Consider the following 26,585-nt stretch of genomic DNA (forward strand, 5'->3'; position numbering starts at 1 on the left):
TTTTGGCATGGCCAAAGCTGGGGGGGAGGGGGGGGTTGGCAGACCATTTTGAGAATTCACCACCCAGGGGGTACACATAATTATTGCACCACCTCTTTATATGCTTGAAATGTTAAGGGCAAATTTGCAAAAGTGTCCTTGGAATTGTAAAATGGGCATTTCAAAAGTTACATGTACCATTTGGGGTAAAAAAAGGGGGTAACGGTCATGGAAGTGACCCCACTGGTTCCCCGTGCTTTTTGGCAAGGCAGGGGTGGGAGGGGGAAGAATGAAGGAAGAAAGAACCGATACCGTAAGAAGAAGAGAAATTTTTTTTGGGGGGGGGGGGCGGGCAATTTGAACCACTGACCCCTGCCCGGGGATACGTTGCCACAGGGGCTACCTTGGCCGGCCAAGGTTTCTGTGCCATGATTCTTTTGCATGATGATGCAATATTTACATATTTTACATACGGTACATTAATTTATATGATAATTAATTAAAGGAGTATTTCGTGATCCTAGCATCCTCTTTTTATGACATTTTTCAGTACATATCCACGAAAAAAGCATATTCCCAAAATTTCAGTTGATTCCGATATTGCGTTTATGCGAGTTATGCATGATTACACTGCAAAATTCCTGGCGCCAGAGTGACTACATCGCACTGGAACTCTGAAGTCACTACCGCCGTCACTCCAGAATAACCTACCCTATGGTGGCCGACAGAGTCACTACAGGAGAGTGACTACATCGGAAACAAGGCAGTAGGGCACTATGCAGCAGTGTCATCACGTAGTGACTACAACTGCTAGCCTCCGATGTGTTACCTGCTCGATGCCGCGATCGGCGACTCATGATGTACACCACCGACTAGATTCCGACAGTGGTCCACATCTTGTAGTCACATCAAAGTGACTTCCGTATCCAGTGCCCCATGCGTCGCCTGCTCGGTGCCCAGTCGGCGAACTTCAAGGTGACTACGCTGCTGAAAGGTCGTAGACCGAACCCTGTTATGAGTTCGAACACTCTGGGGGCGCAGCGCGATATCTACCAAATACTGGCGCTGATGATGACAAATCGCCGTATCATGCTTGTTTTAATGCTTGTATACGCTCATGAATGGAATGAGTTGGTTTTATAATTAATTGATTGATGCATGCTGTACAGTGCAGTGGGTCTGTGGTTCTCTACTGCCGTCTTTGTTTTGTTTTTATCGTGCTTTTGCATTCTTTATCATTTATATTTCAACTGTGAGACTTCCGATTCATTTTGTTTCATTTATTTATTGTTCTCTTTTATAATATTTTAATTCTTTTCGTGCTGCCTGTTTAATAATCTCATCAACTGTGTGTGTTTTATTTGCAGTTCTTGTTCTTGGTTTATTTGTTTGTTTCATTTCAAACATTTTTATTTTGTTTATTTGTTTGCTTGTTTTCCCACAAAACTTATATCATTGCTTTGTTTACTTCAGTGGTTAGATGACATGTTTTGCTTTTTTCATATTTTGCATGATAACGTTATATAGGCCTATTGAAATGCTATTTTTTTAATATTTAAAACGAATTGTGTTTTTAAATGTTTTGAAAGAGATACCGTATTAATTTTCAGCCTATTATAGGCCTAGCATTTTCAATTTATACATTTTAATTTGCCAAAACTTTACTTATTTTGAAGCAAGAATTTTTCTGTTATATTTAAAATTGATTTATAGGCCTAGCATGCATTTTGTTTTACTTTTGTCACTTTCCTGAAAGGTCTACTGCAAATTTATACTTTTACTGCCGTAAGTTTATGCAAAACTTTGGCTTGTGCTATTTTCTTTTCCGTTTTTCAAAATGGTGTTTTTATAGGCCTATTAGTTTGATTTGTTTTTCATGTTGGGTTTTTTTTACGTTATCAAATCATGCCTATAAATCGGTGTCACATCAATATAGGCCTGTTGCAATGTTTGTTTGAAATTGTCTTATTTTTTATCGCAAATATTAATGCTTGTTATGAATTATTATTGTTATAATTATTTATTTATTTTACACATTTAATATTTTAATTCATCAATAGGCCGACATGCTTCTTATAATATTCCTACTTTTAACTTCTTTATTTGCAATTTTTCTCAAGTTTTTTTTTTTCGAAGTGTTTCTTTGTTTCTTCCATTCTTCGTTTATTGGTTTCTTCCTGTTTATTTATTTCTTAACTTTTTATTTATTTAGTTATTCAATTAACCACCAATTAACAAAAATGTATTTTATTCATCATATTAGTTTATCATGAATTAGGCTAATGAAAGTTGATCCCCAGTTTCCCGTTACATAGTTTTTCATGACTGGGTAGGTGACTGTTTCATTATTCATTATTCATTATTTTCAAACTTTCATTATCGGTGCAAAGTTAATTACGGAATGCTATGTTTTGAGGCCCAAATAAAATAATAAAGTATAGTATTAAATGACCATGCTTCACTCAAATATTTTACCAACTTAGTCTTCAAAACACATTTTAATTAAGCACATCTTCTTTGGAATCTTCAAATTAGCCTATAGGTTGTGCAACATATGAAAGCACCAGAAGTCCATGATAGTCTTTGGAGAACCTGGACTACAACTTGCTTTCCCCAAACACTGCATCTCACTATCTCGAGATCAGACAGCGACAGTCCGGCAAATAAAACATTAAATGATTGACCAATGTCGGTTGTAATAATTGTCCACAGCAGTCGGACCTTGCCCTCCTCCTCCACCTTCACAGAAATGAACATATTTATCAAAAACGCCAGTAGGGGAAAGTAAATTATCACAGTCAAAATGAACAAATAAACAAAATTGAAAGCAGAAATAAACTAAATTTGACAATTCGAACGTTCACATGGAGGTTGCTGGTAAAAATCATCACAGGGTGCACGTGTTAATAATAAAACAACCATGCAAGAAATTGACAAATAAATCATTTTATTTATAAGTTTATTTTATTAAATACATATATTTGTAAGAAAAGCAGAATAAATTTGACTTCAAATTTTATTTATTTTATTTATTTTGATGTTGTCTATAGCGCTACATAGTGCACGTAGAAATGCTTTCATATTTGTTCATACGCTGGTTCCTTGAACTTGGCTGCCTCTCTTTGTGTTCGGTCTATCCATTTAGTGGTAGGAGAAACTTAGATGCAGGGAATTGCTAGTCTCCAGTAAATGCGCCCTACGATATCGCCATTTTACCACGTAGTTTAACCCAGCGTTTGCAAAGACTATTCGGGCCGGTCAGGGTCGGCGTAAAAGTGCTTAAAATACGTGGCGGACGTGAAAGATGACATTAAAACTATCCCTCAATTTTTTCTTAAAAACTTGAAAAATGAGAAATAATGAAATAATGGAAAATAATGAAATATTTGATCGGCATTTTTTTCTGACCGGAGTCGGGTAACGGGAAACTGGGAGTCAACTTTCATTAGCCTTATAGCCTACTTTGTTTACTGATCATGTTTATTTCTTTTATTAACAAATTTATTTTATTCATCTAATATTTCCCTTATTTTTAAAGTCCAGTTTGCAATTTCCCTCCCTAATCCCCTAAAAAAGCAAGAAATAAAGAATATTATTTGAATAAATCAAGAGAATATAAAAATATGGCAATAAAAGCAAAACCGCAACCCAAAACGCCGGTACTGAGCACCCAGGTCCAGTCGCGTAGTCACACCGGTGTGACTCTCCTGCGAAGTCACCGCGCCGCGAAGTCACTCTGTAGAAACCTAGGAGGCTGGCTACCTGGCTATTTCGGACCGGCGATATGGAAAACCGAGGTGTAGTTTCCGATGGAGTGACATTCTGGTGACATCGGCGTCACACAGATGAAAATCTTGCAGTGTATGTGTATTACACTGCTCCATACTCCCCATAGACAATACGTTGTAATTTCGTTCTGGTGCACCAGAACGAAATTAAAATTTCACGATATCTTGGCTAAACGAATTAATCTGCAAGAGATATTTTGTACATAAACATTATGTAGCCAGAGGTTTCCAGTGATATAAAAATCTCAACTTTTTTTGAGTAAAGTGGGGGGATGAGGCTGTGGATCACGAAATGCCCCTTTAAAAAGTAAAAAAACATGCATTTATTTAAATAATTCTATACTTACGTGAGGTATTGAGATGTCTTTTGATCATGCATTTGTTTGCTGATGACCTTGTTAAAATTCTGAAAACGTATCTAGACCGCATTTTGACGACAAATGAAAGATTTTCTCGAAGTTTTAGACACAACCCGGCATAATTTCTTGTCATCTTGAGAATGTCGTCTGGAGCTGGTGATCACTATTGGCAGCATGTCGCCTAAAAATTGGATTATGCAAGTAAAATAATGATTTAGTGACAATTAAATAAAAAATAAGTCTCCAAATATGCCATCGAAATATTGGAATTGAAACGCTATATATTTCAAGCAAGAAAATACCTATTTTACATCGTAAGTTTGGATTTTTTGGTCGGCCTAAAATTTGAGACCGGCTCTCTGTAAATCAATTACACATGCGCAGTACAAGTTAGCTGTGAACATCGACATGCAACAATTTTTTTAGCCAAAAAAAGATAATAATCCAACAAATTTACCGTGTTGAGTCATTCATATTTTTCCAATTTCTAAACAGAAGAGCTCAGAAGTGTTCAGGCTGCATTCATGCTGAAAATAACTCTGACCTGTGCTATGCCTGGGGCTCTTCTCTGACTCATTTTATCTGAATTTTCTGATGTTGTCTGTTGATATGTTCATCATGACAAGCACAAGTAAGCTAAAGCTTACTCTCTCTTTGCAGCCGCAGCTTTGGATTAAACAGTTTCATCTTTCATGCTGCATGCAGAAGAAGAGACCAGTGAAACTGAAAAGTAAACATTCACATAGTTCACAGCAGTGGCTTCAACGTCAGATGAAGGATCCATTTGTTCAACAGGCAAAGGTAGGTGACATGTAGTCCGAATAATCAGACCCAGAACAAAATATTAATTTCTGACATCCTGTACTGGGTCTGAACTGTTTCAATATGAAATCTTGATGGCAAATTGGACAATAGAAGCACATGGTTCTACGTGACAGCTTTTTAATCCCTATTCATGTTACGTGAATCACGCTATTGTGGACCATCCTTCTGATACTTGAGTGTTTGGACAAGCGGAGCGGTCTTTTGTCTACCTCTCTGTTTGTAAAACAAACCAGGAGGTCGAAATCGCCCTCCTCGTCGAATCACGAAAGTCAGCGTAATAATACGGCACTAGGTGACATGCACCGGGGACATGCGCATGCATACCCAGTGGGCACAATTGGTTGCTACTATGTTGTGTCAACGTCAATATCTAACGTTGGACGACGGTTGCCTGGAGGATGGATATGAAAGTTTTTTTTATGCCAAAATAGAACGTTGGTGCGACGTCCACATTCAGCGTTGTGCAGACGTTAGCCAACGTCGATCCAACATTGACCCAACCCTAATAAAGATGTAATTTGTGACGTTGGGCTAACATAATATCGTTGATGTTGGGCCAATGTTATTAATCCATCCATTGACCAACGTTAAACCAACGTTGAACCAACGTTGATCCAACCATTGGCAAGTAACCCCAAAGAGACGAAAAATCATGAAAAAAAGAAAGAAGAATATTATTTAGTAGCATATACTCTACTTACACAGAGTCTTACACTTACTACTGTCTATATTACAACGGAAGCAAATTTCCTAGCTTAATTTTAAACATAACACTTACCTTGATGTACTGCCGGGATTCGAACCCATGACCTTTGGTTTATGAGACTGATGCCCTACTGACTGAGCTAACGGGATTTACATATTCTATGAAGTGTTTTAAGTTAATATAAGCAATATTTTGATGGCTAAACCTGCTAAAGTGCATTATTTAAAGGATATTGATCAAATTTACTGTAAATATTGATAACATTTACTAAATTTGTTGATTTTCTTTTTTTTTTAAATAAAAAATCTTACTGACGATTGAATTCCAAAATTTTATTGTTAGTATAAATATAATTATATATTCATTAGGTTTATATATTACATTATCACTAAGCATTATATTCATCACCATCATCATCATCATCATCATCATCATCATCATCATCATCATCATGAGTTGCAACATCATCATCATCCTCATCATCATTATTATTATTATTATTATTAGTTTATCTAGTGGGCTTTTATAGTCTTTATAAAGACTATAAAAGCCCACTAGATAAACTAATGTTACATGTTAATGTTACACTTTAATGCGCCTAGTAAATAGAAAATTTTGGACCAACTTGACCATTCCGATGACTTGGAAACAGTAGGCCTGTCAACTGTCATGCTGTTTACCAACGTTGGTCCGATATCGCGGACGGCATTCTGACCGTCATATTAAGGTTTGTGCGACGACGTTTCCCCAATCTCGGCGTAAGAAACTGTCATTTTAAGACAATAAGCCAAATGCAACATATTTATCGTCGGTCGTACCGAATTACCGATGTCGGCAATTAAGTGTTACTTCAACGTTAGTATTGAGGTCATCGACAACCAGCGCTGTATGGCAGAGGCGATGTCGTCAATGAAGTGTTACCTCAACGTTATATTGAGATCGTACAACAACCATTGCACGGCAGTCATTATGTGACCTTAATACAACGTCTTTATCGCAGTTGTACCGATGTCGTCAATAAAGTGTTGCTTCAACGTTAGTATTGAGGTCATACGACAACCATTGTACGGCAGACGTTGTTGCGACGTCTTCAGTCATTGGTGTACCGATGTCGCCAATGAAGTGTTACCTCAACGTTATATTGAAGTCGTGCGACAACTGTCGCAGGGTAGCCAACAGGTGACGTTAATGCAACATCTTTATTGTCAGTTGTACTGATGTCGGCAATAAAGTGTTGCCTCAACGTTATATTGAAGTCGTACAACAACTGTCGCAGGGTAGTCAACAGGTGACGTTAATGCAACATCTTTATTGTCAGTTGTACTGATGTCGGCAATGAAGTGTTGCCTCAACATTGTATTGAAGTCGTACGACGACCGTCTTACGGCCGACATTACAACAACGTTTGTGCGACGTCGTCACTAATAGGTGTACTGACGTCCTAGATTATTACTTGTGTTAACGTTGGAATTTGGTTGCCCGACGTCCGATCTTATTACAACGTCCACACAACGTAGTTTTTGTCTCGCCTGATAAGGCAGGAGACTATATAATCACTTTTCCGTGCGTATGTGTGTGTGTGTGTGTGTGTGTGTGTGTGTGTGTATGTGACAAATTTGGTTAAAGTTTTGGTTAAAGTTTGCCTTCCGCCTATTTTCTCGGAGACTATGAGTCGCACATTCCTCAAACTTGGTGGGTGGGTGCATCTTGACCCGAGACAGAACCGGTTTGTATTGGTTAGTGCGTCAAGGTCACTGAGGTCATGTAGGGGTCATCTGAGGTCAAATTAGTAAAAACTGTCGTATGGGCATGAAACTTGGTTGGTACAGTCAACATTTAAAGCCAAATTTTTGGAAGGTCATTTCAAGGTCACCAGGGGTCATCTGAGGTCAAATTAGTAAAAACTGTCGTATGGGCATGAAACTTAGTTGGTACAGTCAACATTTAAAGCCAAATTTTTGGAAGGTCATTTCAAGGTCACCAGGGTCATCCGAGGTCAAATTGGTAAAACTGTCGTATGGGCATGAAACTTGAGGGGTACAGTCAACATTTAAAGCCAAATTTTTGGAAGGTCATTTCAAGGTCACCAGGGGTCATCTGAGGTCAAATTAAGTAAAAACTGTTGTACGGGCATGAAACTTGGTGGGTACAGTCAACATTTAAAGCCACATTTTTGGAAGGTCATTTCAAGGTCACCAGGGGTCATCTCGGGTCAAATTTAGTACAAACTGTTGTACGGGCATGAAACTTAGTGGGTACAGTCAACATTTAAAGCCAAATTTTTGGAAGGTCATTTCGAGGTCACCAGGGGTCATCTGAGGTCAAATTAGTAAAAACTGTTGGTCGGGCATGAATCTTGGTGGGTACAGTCAACATTTAAAGCCAAATTTTGGAAGGTCATTTTGAGGTCACCAGGGGTCATCTGAGGTCAAATTAGTAAAAACTGTTGTACGGGCATGAAACTTGGTGGGTACAGTCAACATTTAAAGCCAAATTTTTGGAAGGTCATTTCCAGGCCACCAGGGGTCATCTGAGGTCAAATTAGTAAAAACTTTTAGATGGGCATGAAATTCGGTGGGTACAGTCAACATTTAAAGCCAAATTTTCGGAAGGTCATTTCAGGGTCACCAGGGTAATCTGAGGTCAAATTAGTAAAACCTGTTGCATGGGCATGAAACTTGATGGGTACGGTCACCATCAGCCAGATAATCGTGCCCAGCCGATAACCACCAAATTCATTTACCTCTACCAAAAGTAATCGCGAAAGCAGGCGAGACTCGTGGTTCGAGAACCGCCTTGTTCCCGATTATGTGCCCACTGGGTAGCCTGATTGAGAAATCTATCTACTTTCCAAGATGACAAGATTTTCTGGACCTAAAACTACTACAGTCACTCAATAATCGCCAATTTTCAAACGTATTAAAAGTTAAAACAATATCTTTGTGAAGTTTAATGTTACCAAAATTTATTTTGATACCGGTATTAAGGGGGTACTACACCCCTGGCTAATTTTGTGCCTATTTTTGCATTTTTCTCAAAAATTATAGCGCATTGGTGACAGGTAATATATGTATATTATAGGGGCAAAGACTACAACTACTGCACTGAAAATTCAGCAACTCAAGGCAAGTAGTTCTTGATTTATTGATCAAATATTGGTTTTCCCTAATTTTTGACTGTAACGCCACAACTGTGGTCTGTGCTGAAATAAAATTTCCAGTGCAATAGTTGTAGTCCTTGCCCCTATAATATACATATCTTACTTGTCACCAATGCGCTATAATTTTTGAGAAAAATGCAAAAATAGGCACACAATTTGGCAGGGGTGTAGTACCCCCTTAAACTCTTTGTAATATCTTCAGAGCAAAGTTTGCTATAAATTATTGAAAGGTTAACGATGCTAGCAATTTACTGACGTGTAGTTTTTTGTGCGCTATAACCATCATGATCGGCGTTGTTTACTTCCGAATTTCCATTGCTTTACATGGTGTCATGCTTCACTGATTCTGACACGTTTTGAGATGGCTCCATTTCTATCCTCATATCCATCGTCGGTTATCAGTGACCTGGATTGAGGATAGACTTTTGATCAAATAAATATAACAACATGCAAATTTAATCAAGTTTGTGAAAGCAAGGCTATGGCGGAAATTAATTATTGGCACAATTACCAAATAGGGTGCAATTTAAGTCCAGTCCTTGTTTACGGAGTTTAGGGTTAGGGTTGGGGTAGGGCAGTCTTGTAATAAGACTAGTAGAGTTGCTCCTAATTATCATACCCTTCTAGCAATGTAATTATATAAAGTTGTAACATTTCCATAAAAATAGATTTGTACCGGTATTTCTTTTGCACAAAATGTTAGCTTCACTGCTGCCAGATGTCCCTTTATATTTTGAGCCAAACAGAATGATGAGGTCTCATTAACTCTTTCAGTTGTGACATAATATAGTGTTATGAACATTACATGTGTATGCGTTCAATGTATATTCAAAAGCCTTGATTTTTGTCATGTAAAAATCAGAATTATTTTGTAAAACATTGAGGGTGTCTTCCTTAACCAATGTTACAATATTTAGTGAGTTTAAGGCCGGCGTCGACACATCTCCTGTCAAAATCCTGTCAATAAAGTGAATTATGTCAATATGTCGACAGAACTTCTTCCATTACGACAGAAAGTTCATCAGTGCCCAGCAAAACTTGTCAGGCAATCTCATTTCCACTCAAAATATTGGCCATTTCCAATTTATTTTCAACAAAATGCAGTGCCAAATCTTTTACCTAATATTTCGCCAACTTTTCTTGTTATTTGCCTTAAAGGCCCATTCAGTGATTTGCTCATCCGGACGATCGTAAAAATCATCAAAATTCAGATTTTGGTAACATAGCCTGCTAGTGGTTCGGTCGAAAGCCGTGTATTTTAGACAAAATAAAGCATTTGCATGATTCTGGACTTTTGATACTGACAGTACAAAAAGTCCGACTCGAGATCGAAAGAAGCTCACTCTCCACGTACCAACACGCGTTGCGTATTGTTTCTACTACTTATTACATCAGTAGCTACTATTTTAAACAAAATACACAATTTTAACTGTTTTTCATATTTGAATTGACCGTTAGTTTGCCTCGGTGACCTAACTGACCTTTAATTGCTTATTTTGTTTTCTACTACAAAAATTAAACGTCTGTTTTAAATCAATTTAGACTCTACTTCCCCGTGTTAGAAACACTGGACTAGGAAGTTTTTCCAGTCGATTGGTGGCGCACTGTACGAAAATCTCGATTTTCTCGAGTCGATCTGAGTTGAAGTAGAAAACCTTTCTAAAACTTCTGTTTTTGACTAATTTGTCGATGTATTCAGGGAAAAGTGGTTTAATGAAATTCTGTAGACTTATTCTTTATTTCTAAGCAACTCTGACAAATTTCCATTTTTTTAATGTTCCTGTGAAATCACTGAAAGGGCCTTTAAGGGGTCCTACTTTTGGCATTATTATGTTTTTATGGAATTCATCCAAATGTGTGAAAATATTAGATCCAACACATATAATGATAAAATTGGATGCTTTACGCCCAATATTTATTGGTCTCGCTATGCGTTTTAAAATATTGGACTCGACTATGTCTCGTCCAATATTTTAAAACTCATAGCTCGACCAATAAACATGGGCTCAATCGATCCAATTTTATATCAGTATTTTGCCTTGTTTTCTGATCGCTATGAAAATGGCCGTCTTGAATTTTGCCGATGGTGTTTTTAGATATTTTCAGGGAATTTTTTACAATTTTTCTAAAATCATGAAATTTTTTTTTTGGAACCCAAATGTATGTCGACATCAAAAAACGGTGACAATGCCGGCCCTAGCCGAGTTTCCCATTTGGAATTGATCTTGCTTCGAATTTGCTCATCGATAGCTTCACATGAGGGTTACGTCCAAATCTATCAAAATCGAGTAAATCAATGAAGTATGACACCATGCAGAGCAATCACTAAAAATGTTGGACATTATAATTGCACTTCATCAACTCAATTTTAGACTGTTCAAAATAGGCAACCTTTGTTCTAAAAGATAAAGTTGATTTATCGAAATAACTACCATCCAAATTTAAACATCGACAGAATATAGATACATACATTGCAAATAATGATTATAGCCTCGAATGCGTAATTATCGTGTGCCAATTTGGAAGTTCTAGTTCTCCAGTAAATTGGGAAGGATCAGCTATTCCAACACCAGATTGATAATAACACAAAGCAATACACAGTATCATCCAGTTGAATACAGAGTTATTAGAACCAGGATCATTCAAAACTTTTAAATTTGGCAAATTTTTAACAATTTTTAAGTTACCGGTAATTGGTTTTCTTCATCTTTTCTTCCCCTACTTTTGTTTACTTGCAATATTCCAATCTTTCTTTCAGCTTCAAAACTACAGAGCAAGGAGTGCCTTCAAGCTTCTAGATATCAATAATCAGCATCATATATTAACTCCAGGATCTGTTGTCATAGATTGTGGGGCAGCTCCAGGGTCATGGACACAGGTTGCAGTAAATAAAGTCAATTCGCTTGGACAAGGTAAAAGAGCACTATTAAAATGCAGGGTTGTAAATATTTCTAGCCTGAATTGCTAATGAAATCAAAAGCACCCAATAATCACCCAAATTGGGTGTTTTTAAGGGCACTTTTGCCCAATTGGGCACATTGGTCTTCATTGATCAAGATCATCAAATTTGAAAACAAAAGTGGACCCCAGATTTTGATCCAAGCAAACCATGGCTTGACAAATCAGTCATTATGCTTGTGTCACATGTATTCACCAATCGTAATAATTTTGATTGCCTTCTGCAGATCCCACCAAACCCAAGGGCAAAGTGATTGCAGTGGATCTTCTCTTCATCGACCCAATAGATGGCGCTGTCATCATCAACAAATCTGACTTCACTCACGATGACACGCAGAAACAAATCTTGACTCATCTTGAGGGTAAATCAGTTGATTTAGTAATGAGTGACATGGCACCCAATGCAAGTGGTATACAATCAATGGACCATGATAATATTGTACAGCTTTGCAGGACAGCTCTCACATTTTCAAAGTTGGTTTTGAGGCCAAAAGCAGCATTTTTGTGTAAATTATGGGATGGATATGAGACGGGCAATCTGAAGAGAGAACTTGGTAGTGTATTTCAAATGGTGAAAATTATCAGACCCAATGCAAGTAGAAAAGAATCATCCGAAATATATTTACTTGCCAAGGGCTTTCACAAACATTGATTCTTAATAATTTCTATGAATTTATACTGCAGATGACAGATTAAATGGTGTACCAGTGCTGATGATGATAATTTTGTGGTCAGCTTTCTTCTTTTTATTTCTTGAGGGATTGGAAACCATTAGATACACGATGTAGAATACATCAAGATAAATAAATGAGGTTCTTATCAACTATGTATAAATGGAAGGATGAACATTAATCTCAAATAATGTTATTTGAAAACCAAATAATCTTGGCAATGTAATCAGATTGGCTTATTTTCCTTTCCAAACTGTGGTCTATTACACAATGAGGTTCTACTGGTCCAGCATTCGTCAACCCTTCGCCTCCAGATGCAAAATACCACATCAAATCCTGTTGCATGATGGAGTGGTCATCATGATATCTGACATAGCAATGATAAAACCCATTGCAAATTGGCCATAAAAAGCGCATATCTAGTGGCCGTAGTGGGAACAATGATGCGAAATTAATCTCAAACTGCAAATAGCAATTTTGGTTCCAAATGATCCTAGCACAAAACAACCATCAAATGAGTCAAGTGCATACATATATTTTTTTATTTACATTCAACGATTTATTCAATAAATCAGTATTTTCTTAAAAATAATATGACATTGTAAGTTATTGCTGTACCTCAATTTATACATCAATGCAATTTCAATAGATTAATATCACCTTTGTTACTGTGTAGACATTTTATAATTCAAAGAATGAGCACTGATTAAAGAATTATTGAATGAGATACCTACAGGTAAGGATCATGTATAAATTTTATTAAATAATACAGGTGCGTAATTTACTTGTGACCTTTGTAAAGACAATTGTTTTACATACATACAAGTCTATGGAGATAGTGGCTGTTGAGGACACAATAGCCTCAATTTTTATTCAATCAACCCGTTTAGGCTTCTAGCCCCCCACCCCCCGGCACCTTTTTTTCTTTTTTGCACACACAGATGTTGGTAGTGTTCTGGCATTCAATTCAATGGTTCCATAATCAGTGCTCCTTCTCAAAAATTAAATGTCCTATACCTAAATGGTAGGCCTATAGACACAAAGGTGTGATATATATGTGGTTGAAACAAATCATCATATTGCTGTGGAAATGCTGAGGCTACAATCAGGACATCCTCCTTATATTTGGGACCCAATCAAAGCAAAATGAGGGCAATGTTGATTTCAAAGCCAATTGACCATTCAAATCATTTTGTTCTTTACTGGTTAAAGACCCAATGTTTTTAACCATAACTTGGCTTTCTTATTATATCTAATTTTTATGGAATTTAGATGAAGTTGAAAGTGGACTGAAATTTAAAAAAAAACACAAAATGTTTTTAGAAAATTTTGTATGGTCAGGTTATAGCATATAAAACGTTTTTGAAAACTAAATGCAAAACATTTTAACATAATATTAAAGAGTTGACAAAATATTTTGCAAAAGTTTTCATTCCAAACACTGACTTTTAAATAAATGGACATTTATATGTTATTAAAACATTTGAATAAAACCAAAGCATGTTTATAACACATTTATAACATTTAAAGAAAATATTTGTGTTAGCTGGATTCCCATGTTGCTTGATTGGGTTATGATTCATGGAATTAAGAATGTGTTCTCCATAGGCTCTGTTCAGACATTTGCCTCATTATAATAACCATCACTTGGTCATTTATTGTTTGCCATAAATGGACTATAAAGCAAATTAAGAGTAAACAATGACAAGCTGTCAATCAAATTTAGAATTTTAGCGTTAGAAATGTATGAAGCTGACAGTTGTGTGATTTGTGCTGTTTCATCCATCCAAGCACTTCAAACGGCCTTGTTTATAATCTCAGACAAAATTAAAAAGACTGACATCAATGTCAATCAATCAAACTCGCGCGTAAAAGGAAGGTTGGTCCATCTGGTGCCAATCAGGGAAAAGGAATCGCAGAAAATGATGAAAAATAGCGGTAGTTTTACAAGGCAAAAGAAGTCCTAGTCAAGGCTTTCCCATTTCATGTCATTAAATTAAAATCACACACTCATAGTTTAAATTTATTGTAAGGCAACTGACAATGAAAGTCCTTATTTCTGATAAACCAACACTCTGCTTTCTTTTATACATAATCCTTTTTACATAAATATAAATTCATTTGACAGATATTGGATAAATTGAACTAGAACCGATGGATAATTGCACAACATACAGTAAAACCTCATTATAACGAAATCTGATACAAGAAAAACCCTGTTATAAAGAAGTATTTTTCCAGAACCAAGATACAAAATTCTTTTGTTATTTATTGTTTTTACAACCCTGATATAACGAAATTTGGATATAAAGAACTAATTTCTCTGTCCCTGACAACTTCGTTATAATGAGTTTTCACTGTAGTAGAATAATGATATGTAATACATTGCCCTCATACAATGGAATCACAGGTATTACAGGAACATAAATAAAACCTTCCAAATATTCCTGTTTGGCTCTATGTGGAAGGTGGACCCAGGTTTTCACAGCCATTTTTAAAAAGTGATGAAGGAATGATTAAGAAAGTTCTTGCTTTATTTATACACAGCTGGCGTACACAAATAGCAGTACTATACCATTTTTTTACCCCGATGTAGCAGTGACACCACATTGGGTGTAGCATTAGATTGCTAGCATTTGTTCAAAGTGATGGCGTACACACACATTTAAAGATGCTGCACAGATGTGCTCCTGAAACGGCTGCCTCAACACGTTGAGGTCACTGCCACAGGTTTAAAGATGATATACAAATCATTGCTGTGCAACTTTTGGGATTTGTGCCCAGCAGGTATTTCTAATAACTCAAAAGTATTTTTATTAACACCTGTTCAATTTTGTAGACATGACTTGTGACCTCTGTTGGACATTTCGTCCTCATACAATCACACATGCGCTGCTGTAATGATCACCACATCTTTTCAAAGTTCAATTTATCCAATATAGAATAACCTCTGTAATATGATACATATACATACATTGTCAGCTGCATGTTTCAACATAAACACCTGCATCAACCTTGAAAACAATAAATAGTTAAACAGATGGGGCAGGGGCTGACCCGCATGTTACCAGCTTGGGTGTTTTAGAAGAAGGAAGTAACTGTGAACTTTTCAAATTTGGGCCACTACTCTGTGATAAAATTTTTATCAGTAAGACTGTGAAGAGTTTCAATTTGTTCTATAAGGACAAAAGTGTTTACTTTTAGTACATATTACACTGGAGTGATGGGAAAAGGTTAAAGGTATTGGACCTCGACCACTGTCTGTACTGGAATTAAGCTTTATTGATCTCTTGCTAACTGCATAATGCGGAATCAGTGAGTCCAACAATTGATAATAATACCTGTACAAAAATAAAGGTTACTCCATTCAGTTGTGGAATGTATAATAATTGAATATACACCTCTGAGAGAGCAAGAAATGGGTATCAAAAGTGGCTGCTCTAAGCTCAAAAGGAACTAATGTCAAATATTTTGGTTTCATTTGATTAATTCTGAAAAGGTTCATGAAGTGAAGCAAAGTCAACTGATAGATAGCTAAAAATACATATCAACAGACTAATGTGACATATGTTTCAGCAGGGTTCCAACAAAATTTAAATCCAAGTCTGCTTTCACCCACACCTCATCAAGTCAGCCTCAGGACTGTACTAGAGCCACAGGGCATAATTTCTAAATTGTCCCCTGACTAAAATGACAAATGCGCACAAGAATTTACAATTTTAATGCTCAAATGGGCCAAAATAAGGACAATCGTGTTCAACAGCCAGACCAAAGGAAGATGAAAATTACAACTTTTGGTCAATCTTGTCCCAATATTTCTCAAGCCACTTGCCATATCTCTCTCCTCTGTCCAGTGTATCATAGCTGTAAGATAATATGTGACACGATCTGATCCATGGGGGCCGAAGGAGTCATTTTGAAAAATTGAGTTACTATAATTATTACCTTATACAAACACTAGGCTATCATATACTGAAAACACCAAAGGTCTTGCATACTTGGTTCTTAAGTTATGAAGTTTCGTGATGTCTATTTTCTTGTTTTTTATTGTTTTTTACCTTTTTGCCTTTATCTCAATTTCAATGAGTTAGACTAGTGTAAAGACTCCATTGAGAAATTTAGCTGCATACAGAATAAAGCTTTATAATCCTTAAATAAAAGGTTAAACCCTTTTACCACGGATCCTAGATTTTTTTTCTGCTAAAAATAATTTCAATATTTTGTCAACAATAAAACACCCAATTTTCTATGACTTATGCTATTTTGACAAATTCCATGACTTTTGCAAGTTAAGTTGTAAATTTTAAATAAATAGCAAAAGGTAGTGACCACAGCAAGTCTTAATTAAACTCACAGAATAATAATAATGTCAATATTACTATGCAACTCAACCAATTTACTATTATAGTTGTGGTTTGGGGTGCGATTAACTTATTTCATTTTGTATAATAAATAGTACTTTGGTTCATGTTTGGCAAATTATTTCACTGAGACAAACAAATATTATGTATCCTGCAACAAGCATTTGTAGGGTTCAAAATCTAACAAAATATCAATGTTATATGGCCTGGATTTTGCCTGGATCAGTTTTGTCTCATTTAAGTTTCAATGACTGTAAGGTGGGGTAAAAGGTAGGTCTGCATTCAAAGATAAGGTTGGATCCAAACAAAAGTGTATTATCTTTGCAATTTCTTACAAGATGCATTGTTTTGTCATCATAGGGCCACCCTACCTAACAATCACAAAAAACTGGCTTTTGCACATTTCTTCATTGTTATCCAATTGAAGATTACATGTAGAGTACATGTATGTGACTCTCCCATCTGCACGTGCACCTGTGATTCATAGCTCTATTTGGTGCATAACTTCCAACATCATCCATGCCAACTTGATGAATTGGAATAGGTAATATTGTAGCTCTGATTTTCACCTGTATGTGTGTGTGGGGTAGGTTTTTAAGACCCATCAAACATGGACTGGTTCTTGTATCACTCCAACTAACCGTGGATGCACAACCAATCACGGACCTCCACAGTCTGTCATCCCCCCTCAAAGTAATGCAAAAAGCTTAAAATGCCTTTAAAGTTTGTCAACAGTTGACTGGGTATAAATGGTCCACAATTTAGTGGTAAATTACTGTCCATGTTTACTGGTTTTGCTGGTGGGGTGGGGAGGGGTGTGTTTGCTGACAAATGAGGACACACGCATGATAAACTGTGGACCTCTCTGTAATGGGGGACATCCTAAGTTCAAGGAGGTTCTACAAACTACTACAATTGCATGTCTAATGCATTTGCAAGATACGTCCTGTATACATAAGATACACCATCTGCAATTGTTAGGTAAATGTTCATCTTATACACATACACACAAAAGATGGCGGAAAACATCATTGGTAAGTCAACTGAATGGGGATTTAGACATCTCTGTTTGCATAGTACTAAACTTTGTCCACAGTTGGAGGGGAACACAAATAGGGGTGTGTGCGGTGGGTGGGGATGTGTGTATGAAAGGAAAGCGTCACCAAGTTGATGGTGCAGTTCAGGGCTTAATTTCATCTTGCTTTCTTCTCTGTTGAATAGATTGATAAGAAAGAGTCTCTGCTTCCTGCCGCAAGGTGCATCTGAAACGACAAACAACATCAAAATCAAAAATAACATTTTCTTCATTTTTCCATCCCTCATTTCTCCTGAACTAACCAATTGGTTTGCCTGGCCTAATTTTAGCAACTTTTGTATTATTGGCCCAGGTCAATTCATACATATGTATCATAAGTAACTTCCAACTTTTTATAACCGCAAAACAAATAACGAGAAAATCAGCTCAAAAGAGGAACTCACACCCCTGAACATTTTTAAGTGTAGATGTGTTGATCCCACCAGACCAGTTCTCTGTCCTTGCCCATTGCTCAATTTGATTGCCAGGCAAATGAATGATAACATTTCAAATTTTGATGAGGAACAATGAAATGCTCTTAATAGAATGCGGCAACTTTTCAAGAGTTAAAAGAAAATATCCAAGGGTGAAGACAACTTGAGCTATTCCAGTTGACCTGAATGACATCACCGTAATCTTCCACACTGGGAGAGTGAATTTTCAAATGGGGTTACCTGAATGGGTGACTCCATTTGAAATTTACACCCCATGTGTGGGAGATCACAGTGATGGCTTAAAGGGGGTGTATGGATTTCAAATGGAATAGCCCCTTGCAAGATTTGGTTCTGCTCTGCTTACCTTTAATGGATGGAAAGCAAGACAGCTGATTGGTCCAATTCGTTGACCTATGAACCCTTCATAGTACTTGATATTGCTGAGTGTGTCTCCGGCCGTATTGTATACACTAATGAGTTGATTGGCTGACCCGCTGCATGGGGAATAAAAACAACAACTAGGGTTTAGCTTTACTGCAATACTGAAGTCTAACATAACCAGCTGAAATCTGAAGAGCGAACATGTCACACTGAAAAATTGTTCCCCAGATATTAGGAAGTTTTCAAATTCAGTCATTTACATACACGTATGTTAGTACGCAAGAACTTGTTTAGCGCTCATTTATAATGTATCTAGTAAAACTAATGTTCTTTGTCTTGTTTCAGGAATGAAAAAGACTTGAGCCAGATAAACATGTTTGGTTAACAAGATATGCTGAATTAAATTGTTATTGCAAACTTTTTTTTGGGGGGCCTTTCAATTTCTGATTGAAGAGTTTATGTCTATCCAAACGAGCATAGAGCTGACAGTGTGGTAACATGCCCAAGGTGTGGCTTCAACCCTGTATTTTTCAGTAAAATCATGCAAAATTGTTGGGCACATTTTTGTTACTCAGGTCTGTGAGCATGCTCCTACAGTGTGTACCTACCATGCTATGATGTTGGCTTGTTGATGTACTGCCATTGCTGTAAGTGTGTTGAATGGTGTATTTATAAGTTTCACTGACTCTGTAAATCTTGGATCCCAAAATCGCACATCCCCACTGACACTGCAGATAAAAACATAAATACATTATTACAACAAACTTGTTATTATGGCATTTGATTCCTAAAGAAAGAACATTTTTTTATATTATTAAATTATTCTAATTGGGTTCAAGAACTGTGAAAAACTGTTGCAAGTTTTGGGCAGCCTGGCCGGCAATGAACCCATCTTTTCTGCAATTAAACATTGGCTCTTATTACTTACCTTGCACTGATAATCTTGCCATCACCAGCACCTTTCTGTAGATGCACATTGGTAACCCAGCCATTATGCTCTCGTAATGTCATCACTCGACTGAAAGAACAAAAATCAACTAATCAAATCTCAAAATTAATGTTTAAAACTGAATGCATACCTGATTGCCTTTGCAGAAAAGCCAATCTCACACATGCTCTTTATCTATGTTTGTTTTCAAAGCGTTTCAAAGCATCAAGCTGATTGATTGATAATCATCACATTATGCGACTGCCAGGGCTTGAAAAAATGTTTATTTCCTGGGAAGCAAGCTAAATTTTCCACAATTTACAGCATGTTTTTATATACAAAAAAGACACAATTTCCCTCCAAATACCAGAATTTCCCTCCAAACACCAACATTTCCTGGGAATGAGCTTCCCAAATTCCCCACTTTTTCGAGCCATGGTGACTGCATTGACAAATTATTGCACATCTATTATTTTGCATATTAATTTATTTTTCTTGACAATTCCCTTACCCTCGCATGATATCAGGAGGTTATTTCATTCTTACCATTCTGCTGGTGATAATCTCCTATCATATAACCTAACTGAGCCATCACCACATCCTGCTATGAGTAGTGACCTGCCTACTGAATCACAACCTCTTCCCTTACCCTCACATGATATCAGGAGGTTATTTCATTCTTACCATTCTGCTGGTGATAATCTCCTATCATATAACCTAACTGAGCCATCACCACATCCTGCTATCAGTAGTGATCTACCCACTGAATCATACTCTCTTCCCTTACCCTGACATGATATCAGGAGGTTATTTCATTCTTACCATTCTGCTGGTGATAATCTCCTATCATATAACCTAACTGAGCCATCCCCACATCCAGCTATGAGTAGTGATCTACCCACTGAATCACATGCTAAGCTGGTCACACAACTGTCAGCACCAGTAGGAATATCCTGTCAACATAACAAAATCATAATTATGATTAGAAATCACAAGCTACAAACAAGTTGCACAAAAGCATACTTCTTGATTCATTGGGAGCTAGGCTTTGCAATTATTCTTAAAGATGTACAAGTAGACTTATTGAGCAGGATTTTACCCTGAACCCTTCAAGCTGCACATTCACGTTACTAGTTATGACTTTGCAAACCCCACAATTATGTTTATCAGCCAATCACAGTCTGTGACCCTGTTGCGTGTCTACAGGTATGCAGTTTCTGTGTAATTGTGAAACTGACCAACTTCAAGCTGTCGTCAGGTTTACCATTATGATAAAATGCCTTGACGTGTCTTGACATCAAAAAAATAAATATATAAATAAAAAAATAAATTAAAAATGAGTATCTAGAACTGAAAAAGACTTGCCAGATAGCACTTTATGAATAAATTCAGTAAAATACAGCAACAGCCTATTAGTACGAAAAGTCATTGATCCAAAAAGGGTTAAAGTTAGGGTTTGGGGCATTTTAGGTTAGGGTCACTGTTAGGAATATAAGGATAATAAGGTTAGAATTGAGTTAGTATTAGCGTCAGGGTTATGTTTAGGGTTAAGGTTCAAGTGAAGTTTAGAGTTAGGGTTTTTAAACTTCTGCTTTATGTTTTCAAGTGCTCTCAGGGCCGTGCCCCCAATTATCTTTGTGAGCTTCTTTCAGCCTATGCTCCCGGAAGAGAATTGAGATCTTCTTCCGATAAGACTCTGCTTAGTCAGCCTTGGGCACATAAAGGATCTGGTTTAAATACCTTCTCTGTCTCTGGACCGAGGGAATGGAACAAACTCCCTAAAGCCATCAGGGAGTCTCCATCAATTCCAGTTTTCAGGAAGAAACTGAAAACTCACCTTTTCAGTTAGCTTCTTTTCTTGTTCCGCTGTGTTTCTTTTTTTTTTTTCCCATCCTTTCTCTCCTTGTTCAGCGCTTTGATAAATTTTAAAGGCGCTATATAAATACCTTTATGTATGTATGTATGTATAACTAAGTTATGGGGTTTTGGAACTATTGACCTGTAACCTATAATACACTTTCGAGTTTTAGTGTTGGGCTCCAGCACTGAAATCAACCTTTCAGTGCTGGGTGGCCTCCACTGACCACCATAGCTACAACCCTGCTTGCTACATATGATGACCACTTACCTGGAGTTTCATTTCTCGTTGTGTATCCCACACTCTTATAATCCTAACATCTCCAGATGCTAAAAGCATTCCTGACTCTTGCTCCCAGTCTAATACAAGACCAGAACCTGGATAACAATGCAAACAAATAAACCAGTATAAAATCAAATGCACCACTAATCAGGGATGAACTGATGTACAAAATACATAGGTGAGTTGAACAATGGTGTCATGTGTCCTGTTGTTCCACTCAAGTGAAATAATGAGTGTTTATGGCAGACCACATAAATGTTTTCAAAAGCAAACTTGCAAAAACTTTTGTTTTAAATGTGTGATATTATCATAGCTTTAGCACCTGAAAGCAAATTCATGTACACTATGGGGTCTTTTACCTGACAGTTTTTATCTTAGACCAACAGAGGGTGTACCAAATGAAAACATGTGTTAACTCATCTATAGACATACAAACAAACAAAACTGACACATAAACATTATTAGTATTGTAGATAATAAAGTATCTCATCACTCTCATCCCAGACAAACAGATCCTTTCACCTTTCAAGCAATCACTGCAAGATGCCACAACAGGTTATCATTTTTTGAATTTTATGGATAGTTAGTTTGGACATAATCAAACAACTGCTGAAACAAACTGACCAGTGTTCTGAAACAATAAGACAAGAGCCCTTGGGTGACATATAATTAATCAACACAATCAATTTGGAAAAAAAAAAGATTTCAACATACGACCCAAACTTTTTTGTCCCCCATATTTCAAGCAATAAAAAAATTATCAAAATATCAGAAAAAATAATTCACTTTCAACTTTTCAGCAGAATAATTTTAAAATGTTATTAGATGTTATTTCTGCTAGGTTGGCACAATATACAAGCAACAGGTTTTTCATTGCGCCTCAACACTATGCAAGATCAATGTTGTCACGTAAAACAGCAATTAGGGGGTACACATGCTATTAAGTTTAAATACGCTCTTTGGATTTTTTGGCAGCTTTTAAAATTGGTGATTCTTCATTCAATATGAGCCCTGCCATGCATGAAAGCAATTGTTGGGTTAAAATTCTCAGCCAATGTTGGTATGATACCTATGATGATGTGTGCCAAGATTCGTTTCAATTGCATACATATTTTTGGTCAAATGTAAAGGGGAACTTACTTCTTTTGAAGTGTTTATTACTAAATGATGTCAAATAAACCCAATCACATGCAGAATGATTAAATGTCATGCAAGGGTTTTTTTTCTAATCAGATGGTTGTATGATTTGCATGACTGTATGGACTGCAAGTAAATATTATATTACTGCTAAGAGAAAACATTCATTTACACCCAATGTAAATTTGCATGCAAGAGATTTTAATGAACCAAATCTATGATAAATTTGCAATTACCTATTTGCTAAAGACACAATTGCTCAATATAAGGAACAAAAAGATTTTTTTATGGATCTCTTTTTAATGGAACAATCATACCACTTCAAAGTGTGGAGTTATAAGCCCTCAATTGATGATAACCAGGCCTGAGAGTGTGTCTTTGAAAAAATATCTGTTTTTGGCGAACGGAGGGTCTGGAAAAACTACAAAAAATCTGAAATATTTAAACCAAACATAATTCTGTACACAAGAAGTGTAGAAAAAAATCTGGTCATTGAAAAAAAATTCTGGAAACAGATTCAAATCTGGTCTCTCACACCCCTGATGATAACTATGTTTAAAACTGTAGAGGTTGTTTCAGTAAAATATTTAACAGCAAAACTGGGACAGCCTAAGTGATTGAGTATCCTCATATTCTCATCAACCTAAAAGCAACAATTGTGAGTGATTCAGCAGTGTGAATTGAAAAGTTAATGAAACAAGGGGGTAAAATGATATCCATGCAGAGACACCACTAGGGCAATACCAACACAAATGTGGGTTAATTCTAGCATTTATCCTTTGTGCAAGCAATCAGAAAATAGCCAACTCCCAATTCTAGAAAGATACAGCACTTCAATTTTAGGAATATTTCAATATATTGGGTTTTTGGCAAACATGGTCCTTATTTTGTTCATATCCTAACACTAAAATTAAGAGAAAAATTAAAATAAAGATTGATGATTTTAGCTATATTGTATGCTTCAATCTGTGCGAAGTATGTGCTTGTAAAGTCTGTACAGGGAAGAAGGCATACACAATTTTGCCAATATTTTTAGGTTTGTCTATGTGAAGGATTAATATCAAGTGCTCTTGCAAAAATCTTTCATATTTTTCTAGATATGAAAAAAAATTACTTTAAATACAAGGGGATCAGTGTAAAGACTTTATTAAGCAGCCTGTTTGTGAGCTGCATAGTCATCAATGATAGTCTTTACTCTGAAGCTTTTCCTCTATTTGCTAACACAAAGGATTTATTTTGTCGGTTGAAGGCAAGGAAGATGTAAGTGCATTGGGCTATCCCATTGTGGAAGATTAGCTGATATCTTCAACAGAGGGACTACAGCATAGATAATTGGGTAACTTTCAAATTGTGGAAGATACAGATAGGGGGAGTATGGGTTTCAAAATAATTAACCCTAACCTGCGGTGACTACAAGCTTTTTCCAACTATTGCGATCTTGAACAAGCGAAACAATTTTGTTTGACTGCATCATCCCTTCAGTATCTCCCATGTGGTGGAATATAAAGGGCATATTCTTTCACAGGCTCATCGTCTTTAAGCCAATTCTGTATGAAAAAATAGTCCATCTGTACACGGGTATGGTATATTTCAACTGGAATAGCCATAACAAAGCACTTACAGCCTTTTTGCATTCAACCATTAATATAATCACACACAGTCATGCATTCAATAGAATCTCACCCAAACGTTCTTTATTGAGGCGACGGGTTCGCGACACAGTTTCAGCTGGAGAGTAGAAGATATGGCACACAAATATACAACTGATTCTTACAAAATCTACTACTACTACATACACAGAGCAATGATTGCTACACCATCAGTTTCCAATTATTATGACCAAGTCTGCCGTATCAACATGCAACATAAGATCCACCAGATTTGCATAAGATTAATGTAATAAAGGATAAAGCTTTAAAATAAATACTGGTCATTATTTCAAAAGGATCCAATGTTGCTTTTGAAAGAAGTATCCATTTCAATTTCAATAGATGGGTCCAGGGATGTAAATGGGCAACATAGCCATTTCCTGAAAATCCATCTTGTCCTTGGACAGGTGGCCGACGGGTTGCGTGCGGTATTGAACATTTAGGGAGTTTGTCCATGGAATATGCTCTTTTTGTAAGAAATTATCATAAAATTCAGATTTTATTTTAAATTTCTGGAATTCACGTAATTTCCAGAAGATTTACATCCCTGGATGGTTACCAATCATGTTGACACAGCCTGTACTAAATAAAGGCCCAAGTTTTTAACCTGATTTACATTCAGTTTGTAAACTGTAACTAAACACTGCTAGCTGGTGAAGATCATAAAGCATGTGCTAAACTACAAAGCAACAGTATTGAAGGTTTGCAACAATATCCAAGTTCCAGCAGAAAGCAGGATCATCATAACCCATAGATAAGATAATATCCAGACCACTGCCAGCAACCATTATACAACTTTCATCTAATCTAAAAGCAATGGGGTATACCAATTTGATTACAAGATAACATTTATGGAAACTTTAACCAATTGGTGCAGGCAAATTTGATGAAGGTGCATGATATTTTATTTACAATTAGTAGCCACATTCTGAGAGAGAATATTTTCATACAACCGAGTCCACTCCCAAGACAACGCAACACAATTTTTTACAACAACATTTTGAACCAATCTTTCTATCCAAAGAAATATATCATCTTTAATTTCTCCATTTAATTATAGCTGATATTTTGCCTGTACAAGCAATTGACTGAGCTAGCATACGTTAACTGACCTCTTGTTGACTGCAGCATATCAGAGAGTGCCTGCCAAGCTGACACTAATTCCACTGGCTTGTTAGATTGACTCCAGTAATTCCTCCATATCCTAACAGCACCATCATCTGTCAAATACAAAACAAGATATTAAAACATGTAATATTCAATGCTTTTGGGTACAATGTATTGTGAACTAAATATATATCCTCTGCACCATAAAACTAACCTTAAAACACAAACACTAACACTAACTTTAAACCCTAACCTTAAAACATATGCCCAATGGGTTTTACCACTTATAGTTGTCAACCCAGGTTTTAAAAGCAAAGTAGCAATAAGATTTTTGATGCCATGCAGAATGATACATTGTTTGCTCATTTTATATTATTGCAGTTGACTGACACTTACCTGAGCCTGTCATGACTAGTGTGACATCATGTGAATTCAGGAAGTCCATAGAGGTAATTCTACTGTTCTTTGGGTTTTGATTTGTAAAGTAATTCAGCTTCTCTCCATTTTCCCAATTCCACACACTGAAAATGGTGGCAAAATACATTTTTTTGTTAAATGGTAACCTTTTCACAAAATACTTTTCAAATGCTGATGGCAAGTTTATACAACACCTAAAAGGAATCCTAGTTTAGAGGTACTTATCTCAGATATGCAAGACTACCAACAGGGCCCTGACTGAACTGGTTATAGTTTGCATTCTATAGAGTCTGATTGAAAATAACACACTGGGTATTGCAACTTGGTACAAGCATGAGGGATGCTATCGGGGCTGCTAATTACGTGCTAAAGAAGCGTCGGGGTACAAAAGAAGAATAGCATACTACGCAATCAGCAACGCTTGTAGTAAGCGTTCCAAGCCAAACATAAGCATCAGGTGTTTAAGGAAACACAATAGCAGGGTAATGGCGGATTGCATAGCTTTACAAT

The 26,585-nt window shown here is 36.6% G+C and overlaps 3 protein-coding genes across 11 annotated transcripts in view; 1 reads left to right on the plus strand and 2 right to left on the minus strand.

The window, feature by feature from the left end:
* LOC140157848 (uncharacterized) overlaps positions 1-4,406 on the minus strand; it is a 31,526-nt gene extending 27,120 nt beyond the window's left edge. The window contains exon 1 of the mRNA XM_072181099.1: positions 4,115-4,406. Coding sequence (XP_072037200.1) covers positions 4,115-4,259 — 145 coding nt within the window. The 5' untranslated portion in view covers positions 4,260-4,406. The remainder of the gene's footprint in view (positions 1-4,114) is intronic.
* A 103-nt stretch (positions 4,407-4,509) lies between these two features.
* Positions 4,510-13,139, plus strand: LOC140157856 (rRNA methyltransferase 2, mitochondrial-like). Its single transcript, XM_072181105.1, has 3 exons — positions 4,510-4,927; positions 11,576-11,729; positions 12,003-13,139. Exons 1-3 carry the CDS (start codon positions 4,721-4,723, stop codon positions 12,425-12,427), a joined length of 786 nt encoding a protein of 261 aa, XP_072037206.1. The 5' UTR covers positions 4,510-4,720; the 3' UTR covers positions 12,428-13,139.
* Positions 13,140-16,757: 3,618 nt separating this feature from the next.
* Positions 16,758-26,585, minus strand: part of LOC140157690 (regulatory-associated protein of mTOR-like) — a 45,660-nt gene continuing 35,832 nt past the window's right edge. For 7 of the 9 annotated variants that reach the window (XM_072180959.1, XM_072180945.1, XM_072180938.1 and 4 more), the window contains 9 exons: positions 26,055-26,179; positions 25,664-25,771; positions 24,586-24,630; positions 21,754-21,860; positions 20,448-20,578; positions 19,626-19,715; positions 19,306-19,425; positions 18,681-18,810; positions 16,758-18,069 (listed from right to left, as the gene is read on the minus strand). In XM_072180959.1, coding sequence (XP_072037060.1) covers positions 18,001-18,069; positions 18,681-18,810; positions 19,306-19,425; positions 19,626-19,715; positions 20,448-20,578; positions 21,754-21,860; positions 24,586-24,630; positions 25,664-25,771; positions 26,055-26,179 — 925 coding nt within the window. In that variant the 3' untranslated portion in view covers positions 16,758-18,000. The remainder of the gene's footprint in view (positions 18,070-18,680; positions 18,811-19,305; positions 19,426-19,625; positions 19,716-20,447; positions 20,579-21,753; positions 21,861-24,585; positions 24,631-25,663; positions 25,772-26,054; positions 26,180-26,585) is intronic. The other 2 variants (XM_072180986.1, XM_072180951.1) reach the window with 1 other exon arrangement.

This window comes from Amphiura filiformis, chromosome 1, assembly GCF_039555335.1.
Source record: "Amphiura filiformis chromosome 1, Afil_fr2py, whole genome shotgun sequence".
Classification (NCBI taxonomy): domain Eukaryota; kingdom Metazoa; phylum Echinodermata; class Ophiuroidea; order Amphilepidida; family Amphiuridae; genus Amphiura; species Amphiura filiformis.

Bases quoted from the DNA above. Each gene is read 5' to 3' on its own strand.
- LOC140157856 (XM_072181105.1), top strand. From the start codon at position 4,721: ATGTTGTCTGTTGATATGTTCATCATGACAAGCACAAGTAAGCTAAAG. The intron at 4,928-11,575 runs GTAGGTGACATG...TCTTTCTTTCAG, and splicing joins CATTTGTTCAACAGGCAAAG to CTTCAAAACTACAGAGCAAG. The intron at 11,730-12,002 runs GTAAAAGAGCAC...TGCCTTCTGCAG, and splicing joins AGTCAATTCGCTTGGACAAG to ATCCCACCAAACCCAAGGGC.